Raw genomic sequence first — 9,826 nt, forward strand, 5'->3', positions numbered from 1 at the left:
TCCCCCTGACACTCAAAACGCAGAGTAAGGGACAACTGTAGGATCAAGGTGCAAGTTGCAAGTTGTCCATTGAAATCTGGCAACTTGGACCTCAACCCTACAGTTCTCCCTCGCTCTGCGTTTTGTCAGGAGGACACTTCTCATCCCCAAGGATTACTCTCCAACATGTTCCCCAAAGACATGGAAAACGTTAACCATTAATGGAAAAAAAATCTAAAACTGACCCAAGATCAGCATCTAGGGACAACTTCACACTGCTCCACCTGACATAATGAAAGGCAGGGGCAGGAGTTTTTCCTCACCACGTGACCAGACCAGGGAAAACCTGGCCCTAGATTTAAGGGGAATGGCTCGGCTTCACACTACTGGGGTTTTCATATGAACACTGGGTCCATGTGTTTTTAACCGTTTGAGTGGTTTCCACATTGAACGCTACCCTCTATGTGTAGTGCTTGTGTTTTCAGTTCAACTGGCTTGATGCTTGGTCCAGAGTGGATTGATAATGTATAAGTGATGACAAGTAAATGTTTTTTACATCCTTATGAATGTGTATAGGTGAACATGAATTGAAAAATTATTTCCATTTGCCTGTCAACAATATACTTTCGATTTACTATCAGATTAATAGGCTGTAAAGATGTTGATGGAATTCACATATATGTATAGTAGGCTAGTCTGTCATACTGTTGTAATTTACTTTTTTTTAAATCAATGAACTCTTTGTTGATCCTAGAAATAGTTAAATGCTTTATTTTAGAAAAATCATGAAAAATGGTTTACGCCAGAGAACCTGTTGTTTATTACATAGCTACAACATTGTTGTTATTGTGCAGCACTCCTATACAGTAGGTGGCGGTGTCCAACTTTCAACTCTACCATCCAGCATATGATTACATTACTGTGATGAGGAACAGGGAAAATAATCTCACCAGCGAGCTACAAACAAAGCTAGCTATCCATGTTTTGTTTCTGATATGATTGCATTTGTTTTAATAGCTTGCTAGATAACTGTAGATACTCATAATATAGAAAACATATAGACTGTTTTCATATTGAAAAGGGACCAAAAGCTTCTGGAGAACAATGTCGGGTTCCGTGGTCGACTTCCAGGCGCAGATAGCCTCAATCATGGAGGTGCTAGCCAACGCTGCTGTAGCCGAAATCTGCAAAGTTGTTGACGATGGCTATGCCGTTGTACACCTGAAGATGACTCAAAGCCACAAGGACAACGAATTTCTCCGGAGGAAATTGAAATTGATGGAACTTCAGATCGCCAGGTTTCGAGCAGAGAGAACAAAGTTTTCAGAGGGGTCCGTCCACAACCGCTTCCATGGAATACGCCTGCTAAACAGACACAACCATCGAGAGACGGCAACGACAGGTTGGTGATGATGATGAATTTGACAATGTGCACGTATCTTCAATTAAATTACAGATTACCGACCATTTCGAATCCCACCGTACCTTCTCCGCTATGCAATCTGGTTTCAGAGCTGGTCATGGGTGCACCTCAGCCACGCTCAAGGTCCTGAACGACTTCATAACCGCCATCGATAAGAGACATTACTGTGCAGCCGTATTCATAATCACCACATTCTTATTGGCAGACTCAACAGCCTTGGTTTCTCAAATGATTGCCTCGCCTGGTTCACTAACTACTTCTCAGATAGAGTTCAGTGTGTCAAATCGGAGGGCCTGTTGTCCGGACCTCTGGCAGTCTCTATGGGGGTGCCACAGGGTTCAATTCTCGGGCCTACTCTCTTCTCTGTATACATCAATGACGTCGCTCTTTCTGCTGGTGATTCTCTGATCCACCTCTACACAGACGACACCATTCTGTATACATCTGGCCCTTCTTTTGACACTGTATTAACTAACCTCCAGACGAGCTTCAATGCCAAACAACTCTCCTTCCGTGGCCTCCAACTGCTCTTAAATGCAAGTAAAACTAAATGCATGCTCTTCAACCAATCGCTGCCTGCACCTGCCCGCCCATCCAGCATCACTACTCTGGACGGTTCTGACTTAGAATATGTGGACAACTACAAATACCTAGGTGTCTGGTTAGACTGTAAACTCTCCTTCCAGACTCACATTAAGCATCGCCAATCCAAAATTAAATCTAGAATCGGCTTCCTATTTCGTAACAAAGCATCCTTCACTCATGCTGCCAAACATACCCTCGTAAAACTGACCATCCTACCGATCCTCGACTTCGGCGACGTCATTTACAAAATAGCCTCCAACACTTAACTCAACAAATTGGATGCAGTCTATCACAGTGCCAATCCGTTTTGTCACCAAAGCCCCATACACTACCCACCACTGCGACCTGTACACTCTTGTTGGCTGGCCCTCGCTTCATACTCGTCAGCTAACCCACTGGCTCCAGGTCATCTACAAGTCTCTGCTAGGTAAAGCCCCGCCTTATCTCAGCTCACTGGTCACCATAGCAGCACCCACCTGTAGCACGCGCTCCAGCAGGTATATCTCACTGGTCACCCCCAAAGCCAATTCTTCCTTTGGCCGCCTTCCAGTTCTCTGCTGCCAATGACTGGAACGAACTGCAAAAATCACTGAAGCTGGAGACTCTTATCGCCCTCACTAGCTTTAAGCACCAGCTGTCAGAGCAGCTCACAGATCACTGCACCTGTACATAGCCCATCTGTAAATAGCCCATCCAACTACCTCATCCCCATACTGTATTTGTTTATTTATCTTGCTCCTTTGCACCCCATTATCTCTATTTGCACATACATCTTCTGCACATTCTACCATTCCAGTGTTTAATTGCTATATTGTAATTACTTCGCCACCATGGCCTATTTATTGCCTTACCTCCCTAATCCTTCCTCATTTGCACATGCTGTATATAGACTTTTTCTACTGTATTATTGATTGTATGTTTGTTTATTCCATATGAAACTCTGTTGTATGTGTCGAACTGCTTTGCTTTATCTTGGCCAGGTCGCAGTTGTAAATGAGAACTTGTTCGCAACTAGCCTACCTGGTTAAATAAAGGTGAAATAAATAAAATAAAACATGAATCTTCAATTTGACCCCATCCATCAATTGTGTTTTACAAAGTTCAAAGCAAGTATAATACAGCCATGATTTATGTACTGTCAATACAGTTCGGGTCTAGATGTATTATTGAGATCCACCTCAAGAGGCTGAAGAAATTTGGCTTGGCCCCAAAGACCTTTATAAACCTACAGATGCACCATTGAGAGCATCCTTTTGGACTGTATCACCACCTGGTACTGCTATTGCACCGTCTGCAACTGCAGGGCTAGAGGGTGGTGCGATTAGCCCAATGTATTTCCGGGGGCACCCTTGCCTGCCCTCCAGGACATCTACAGCACCGGTGTCACAGGAAGGCCAAGAAGAATATCAAGGACCTCAGCCACCCGAGCCATGGCCTGTTCACTCGCTACTATCTAGGTGGAGACATTACAGGTGCATCAAAGCAGGGAACGAGAGACTGAAAAACTGCTTTTATCTCCAGGCCATCAGACTGTCCCCACTAGACTGCCTCCGCCCAGTACCCTGCCCTGAACTTAGTCACTGTTACAAGCCCGGCTACCACCCGATACTCTACCCTGCACCTTAGTGACTGCTGCCCTAGTCATTGAACACTGGTCACTTTAATAATCTTTACATACTGTTTTACCCACTTTATATGTATGTGATATATTCTAGTCAAGGCTCATCCTATATAACTACTGCTCTACACACCTTTTCTATTAATATACTGTCCATACTGTCTATATATACCATCATATACATATATATTTATTCCGGACTCTGACATTGGTCGTTCTGATATTTCTTAATTCCTTTATTTAAATTTTTGGGATGTGTGTGTATTGTTAGGTATTACTGCCCTGATGGAGCTAGGAACACAAGCATTTCACTGTGTTACACTAGGTATTACTGCCCTGATGGAGCTAGGAACACAAGCATTTCACTGTGTTACACTAGGTATTACTGCCCTGATGGAGCTAGAAACACAAGCATTTCACTGTGTTACACTAGGTATTACTGCCCTGATGGAGCTAGGAACACAAGCATTTCACTGTGTTACACTAGGTATTACTACCCTGATGGAGCTAGAAACACAAGCATTTCACTGTGTTACACTAGGTATTACTGCCCTGATGGAGCTAGAAACACAAGCATTTCACTGTGTTACACTAGGTATTACTACCCTGATGGAGCTAGAAACACAAGCATTTCACTGTGTTACACTAGGTATTACTGCCCTGATGGAGCTAGGAACACAAGCATTTCACTGTGTTACACTAGGTATTACTGCCCTGATGGAGCTAGAAACACAAGCATTTCACTGTGTTACACTAGGTATTACTGCCCTGATGGAGCTAGAAACACAAGCATTTCACTGTGTTACACTAGGTATTAATGCCCTGATGGAGCTAGAAACACAAGCATTTCACTGTGTTACACTAGGTATTACTGCCCTGATGGAGCTAGGAACACAAGCATTTCACTGTGTTACACTAGGTATTACTGCCCTGATGGAGCTAGAAACACAAACATTTCACTGTGTTACACTAGGTATTACTGCCCTGATGGAGCTAGAAACACAAGCATTTCACTGTGTTACACTAGGTATTACTGCCCTGATGGAGCTAGAAACACAAGCATTTCGCTACTCCTGCGATAACATCTGCAAAATATGTGTACATGACATGACCAATAAAATTTGATTTGAGGATATATCATGCTGATTTTGTACTGTCAACACAGCTAGGATCTTTCTATCTCTACAGACACATAACATACATCATGAAGGTATTATGCTTGCTTGGTACTTTGTAAAACACCATTGACGGATGGGGTCAAATTAACCTCCCCTTTATTTCCAGGACCTACTTGGCAAAGCAGAGCCAGACTTTCCAACAGGAGTTTTGGGAACAGCAGCATACCAAGAGACAGACAGCCCATAGACGTGGACCAAGAGGATGTCTCTACATCAAGGCATATGGATGCTACAAGTGATGAGGTAAGTTCCAATTTGAACAGCCTATTTTAGACTGTCACAGACTGATGCCTAATTTTATTTATTTCACTAAATCCCATGTCATGACCATATCTCCATTCAGTAGATAGTGTATGATCTGTCTCACTCATCTCTCCCACTTAACCCCATCAGCAGTCAGCAGAGACAGAGGAAGGGGAACCAGACCTGCTCATCATCAAGGTGGAGGGAGAAGCAGATGACCAGGACTCTAGGATCAGCCACCCAACCAGAACAGTGGAGGGCAGCAGAGAGCTAACCACCCAACTGGCTGCAGACCCTGCCTTCCAGCCCAGAGGCAACAACATCAACACCGCTATGGAGGTCAGTGGATCTGACTCCATCCTCCTCCAATCAGAAACAGGGACTGTGAACCAGGGACCACAGCAGTACACAGGATTTGAACCCAAAGCAGAGAGACAGAGTCTGGACACTAAGTGTGACATGAACGGGGACCTCAATCTCCTAAGAGATTCTTTAAACCAGGTGTGGAGAGAGGTAGTAGCGACTGATGATGGTGCCTCTGCTGCTCACACTAAAGTAATGGACCTAGGAAGTGGCCCAGTGGGCCCAGAAACACAGACTAGCTCAGACATAGAAATGAGAAGTCTATCTAGTGGGCAGCAGGTAGATAGAGGTTTTGAGTGGGGTCAGGTGGGTACAGCTACTACACCACAGGACAATGGAACTGGAAATAAGCAGGGAGTGGGAGTGTTTAACAGAAACACACCAATGATTCGCCACGATTCGATGAGAGACAACACAACGCAATTGGTTTCACCCGGCTTCCGGCCCTCAGAGAAAAATACAGGCACCCATCTAGACACAGGAAATGCAGGTGAGGCCAACAAAGATAGTTGGTGTTCGTTGGCAAGCCTCCATAGACACTCTGAAATACCAGGAATAAGAATTCAACAACCAGCTCATACCTCACTTCCTGTCAGCCATTTTAGACCAAGCGCCACAACCTCTTGTCATTTGAGTAATCTTGCCACGGATGTTACACCTGGCACCGTAGAACTACAGTACGGTTTCCCCAGCTGCCATAAGAAGTTTGTCCACGAGAGTGACTTCCAGCAGCACGCTGTCATCCACACCAGGAAGCGGGGGTTCGCCTGCAACTTCTGTGAGAAGAGCTTTGAGGGCGCCAGCCATCTCCAAATGCACCAGAACGTCCACACCGGGGAGAAACCCTTCATTTGTGCACAGTGCGGGCGCAGGTTCTCCCACACCAGCAATCTGAAAAGACATCAGAAGCTTCATCATTGATAGCTGACACAGAACAAGAGATTCCTATTGAAAAATGCTGTTATAGCAATATCACGAGTTCAAACGTCATTGGTTCTAACGTAGTCGTATGTCTGCAGGATGTTTACCCTGGTCTCATACGTCTACAATACAACGTGGTTCGTATTTACATTATCTACAAGGATTGTTACGTTTTCTTGGCTTCTTAAAAGGCCAACAGCATCACTCACATTGACTGTTAAGGTTGATAATGGTTGTGTTCTTCTAATAATACTGTGTGCCTCACACTAAAGTTATAGCAGAAATTGTACTGTGAGACTGAAAAACTGTCTGTTCTTTTGTACCAATTTCACCAATGGCTATTGCTGTTTATTTATTCATTCCTATAATGCCATCAATAAATAATATTTTTCAAATAATCCCATGGTGCTTCTTGACTCTTAATATGTATTCTCAGATTGACCCTAAATATATTGTAAGGAAAGGACATTTTTCTTTCAAAATTACAGTGAAATATTGAGGTCCAGTTTTAGTTTCATATGTTTTGAGAAGCTTCAGATTTTCTGTGTCCATGAGTTGAGTCAGTAAAGGAACAACTTAATTCAAGCCATTTGATCAATATTATAGCATAGTAATAGCTGAGTTATAATAGACCTGTATTTGTTTGAGAGCTTTGTTGAGCTCATGCCTGTCAACTTAATTCCTCCTCCTATTTTCAGGCCAAATCTACTGTGGAAGGGGAGAGAGACCTCCAGCCATGGAAGAAAGAAGAGGGTCTGAGGGAGATGCCAGGTAATGATGAATATATTGCTGTAATGAAAAATGACATACTGATTGACAGCCTCATTGTGTTATTTGACTGCATATGACCATCATGCTTTTGTTGTCTCTTCAGGCACTGATAGTGGCCACAGAATGACAGACCCAAACACACAGACCTCTCTAGACACTGACCAAGCAGAGCTCACTGAGCAGCTCAGAACCAAACACAGCATATTGACTGTCAACAGATCAGACACTGTTTTCAAGTCAGACCCAGAGCCTGAGAGCCAGAGCCAGGGGTTCCAACTCACAGGTCCAGGACCTGTTGCTAAACAGCAGCGCAGCCTAAACCCAGAGAGAACAACCGATCTGCCTGTAAACTCCCGTAAGCGAAGAGTCAGTGATGCAGCAAATGATCGGCCATCTTGTTCTAGTTATGCTGCCAAGACGGTCTCAGGAAGCCTCTCGCCTCTCACAAAGGTGAACCCTATTCCCCCACTTTCTCAGAAGGTGAGGGGTGAACACGAGTATTCCCAGGTCGATTCAGAGGTCATGTCTGAGGTCATAGTTATCGACCCCCTTCCTGTTGACGATGGGGATGGCACACCCTCGTCATGGAGACAAGGTGACATCATGGAACACAGGCATCATCAAGGAGGACATAGTGAAGCAGATGCCATGCTTCTTGGAGGACATTCGAGTAACACTTATCATCATCCTCACCCAGGTGTCCAGCCAGCAGCGAGACAGAACTCACCTGACAATCACTTCTACACCATTGGCATGGACAGCGCTTTTGACAACTGCCTCGGCACCTTTCAGAACCCCGCAACCACCGCCACTGCTCCATTGGCCGAGGGAACCGGGGAGCTGCAGTACCCCACCTGGGTGGATTTCCCTGGGAGCGCCCCCGACACCCACCTGGGCGACATGACTGGGACTCATCAGGACAGAGCGGAGAGGGCGAAGTCCTACAGGTGCACCTTCTGTGGGAGGGAGTACCCTCACCTGTGCCAGCTCAAGATGCACCAGAGGGTCCACACGGGGGAGAAACCGTACGAGTGTGCCCTGTGTGGGAAGCAGTTCAGCCAGCTGTGCAGCCTGAAGCGGCACCAGAGAGTACACACAGGGGAGAAACCTTTCAGATGTGCTCAATGCGGGAAACAGTTCTCTCATTCCAGCAATTTAAAAGTGCATCAGAGCGTCCATTCGGGTGAGAAACTGTTCCACTGCGCCCAGTGTGGAAAAAACTTCTCCTTTCTGAGCAATCTGATAAGACACCAGACAGTTCATGCACGGAAATTATAGGTTGTGCTGTGTGGATTTGGGATTGTGTTTTCTGAATTGATTGTAAATTGTAAGTGTATGATTGTTCTGGCTTAAAGGTTGTTACCTGTTACCTGTTATTTTCTACCCTGACTGGAGACTTTTGTAAAAATGTTATAAAAAGAAGTGACACTAAACGTTTGTTATATTATTGTCTAAAATGTTCAACTTTTTATTGTATAAATTCCTACAGTATTTGTGACGCAAAGTGTTGAAAATAATCAGGCAAAACTACGATTTTGTCACAATGAACATGCTTGTGTTAAAGTTCATAAGAAATAAAGCAACTCATGGGAAATTTGAAAAAGGTAATGTCTTTCAGAATGAGAGTAATACATGTAGCTTTATCTCAGCAAATACAACTCTGTGATCTCGGTGTTTACGGTAAACTGTCTCCGGAAGTAGATTGTTTAACCACAAAATGGTTTTACTCGGGGAAAGTTTGTTTGCTAGCTAAATAATAACAAAGATGTCCAATCAGCAGTCTTATGGCTTGGGGATAGAAGCTGTTTAGAAGCCTCTTGGACCTAGACTTAGACCGCGTAGCAGAGAGATAAGTCTATGACTAGCGTGGCTGGAGTCTTTGACATTTTTTAGACACCGCCTGGTATAGAGGTCGTGGATGGCAGGAAGCTTGGCCCCAGTGATGTACTGGGCCGTACGCACTACCCTCTGTAGTGCCTTGCGGTCGGAGGCGGTGCAGGTGCTATACCAGGCAGTGATGCAACCCGTCAGGATGCTCTCGATGTAATACGGTTGCCTCCAAAATCCAGCCTATGGCTGAGGGTTACATCCAGCATCCGGCTCAGAGTTGCATTCAGCATCCATTAGGATGTAACTCTGAGCTGGATGTAACACACGTCCAAATAAGACTCCCACGATATGTCACGCCAAAATAAATCCTTCCTGCTTTACTGATTTCAAAATAAGAGTCCGTCAATTTGTCATGCTCAAATAAAAGTCCTGAGATTTCAAAATGTCACTTGCGCTGTCATTAAAATAAGTAATACCATTTCCAATTTAGAAATAATAGTACATTGATTTATCATAACAAAATACAATTCTGGCATTATCAGATTTCCAAATAAGTCTTGTCATTTTCATGCCAAAATAAGTCCTTTAATTTCAATAGTAATATAGAACCCCAGGGGAGAATGTCATAACATTTCTTGTCAAGGCACAGATAAATATTAAACACGATGTCATGCTGTTAACCCATCCCTTTGTTTGTTAGCCCAACTCATGTAAGGTTGCCTCTAAACAGAACCGACGCATCTACGTCTCCATCTATGTCATATCGCTGACTCTACCTTTAAAAGTGTCATTGTCTGAAACAAATGAACGTTATTCCAGTCAGCCTCTTTCCTGGGTAAAACAGTGTGAGCTCTCACCAGATCTTAGAAGCTATATTGTACTGTATTAATAGGCAGAGCTCCCCATGATCTTGTT

The 9,826-nt window shown here is 44.1% G+C and overlaps 1 protein-coding gene across 1 annotated transcript; it reads left to right on the forward strand.

Moving 5' to 3' along the window:
• The first annotated feature begins 865 nt into the window (after positions 1–865).
• On the forward strand, positions 866–8,672 carry LOC123723739 (uncharacterized). Its single transcript, XM_014209722.3, has 5 exons — positions 866–1,381; positions 4,890–5,026; positions 5,177–5,365; positions 7,009–7,081; positions 7,185–8,672. The coding sequence occupies exons 1-5, from the start codon at positions 1,084–1,086 to the stop codon at positions 8,357–8,359; spliced, it is 1,872 nt and encodes a 623-aa protein (XP_014065197.3). The 5' UTR covers positions 866–1,083; the 3' UTR covers positions 8,360–8,672.
• The last annotated feature ends 1,154 nt before the right edge of the window (positions 8,673–9,826 follow it).

This window comes from Salmo salar, chromosome 08 (assembly GCF_965601325.2).
Source record: "Salmo salar chromosome 08, fSalSal1, whole genome shotgun sequence".
Taxonomy (NCBI): Eukaryota; Metazoa; Chordata; class Actinopteri; order Salmoniformes; family Salmonidae; genus Salmo; species Salmo salar.

Coding starts and splice junctions, on each gene's coding strand:
- LOC123723739 (XM_014209722.3), top strand. CDS start 1,084: ATGTCGGGTTCCGTGGTCGACTTCCAGGCGCAGATAGCCTCAATCATG. Junction 1,382..4,889: donor TCGAGAGACGGCAACGACAG/GTTGGTGATGAT, acceptor CTTTATTTCCAG/GACCTACTTGGCAAAGCAGA. Junction 7,082..7,184: donor GGGTCTGAGGGAGATGCCAG/GTAATGATGAAT, acceptor TTGTCTCTTCAG/GCACTGATAGTGGCCACAGA.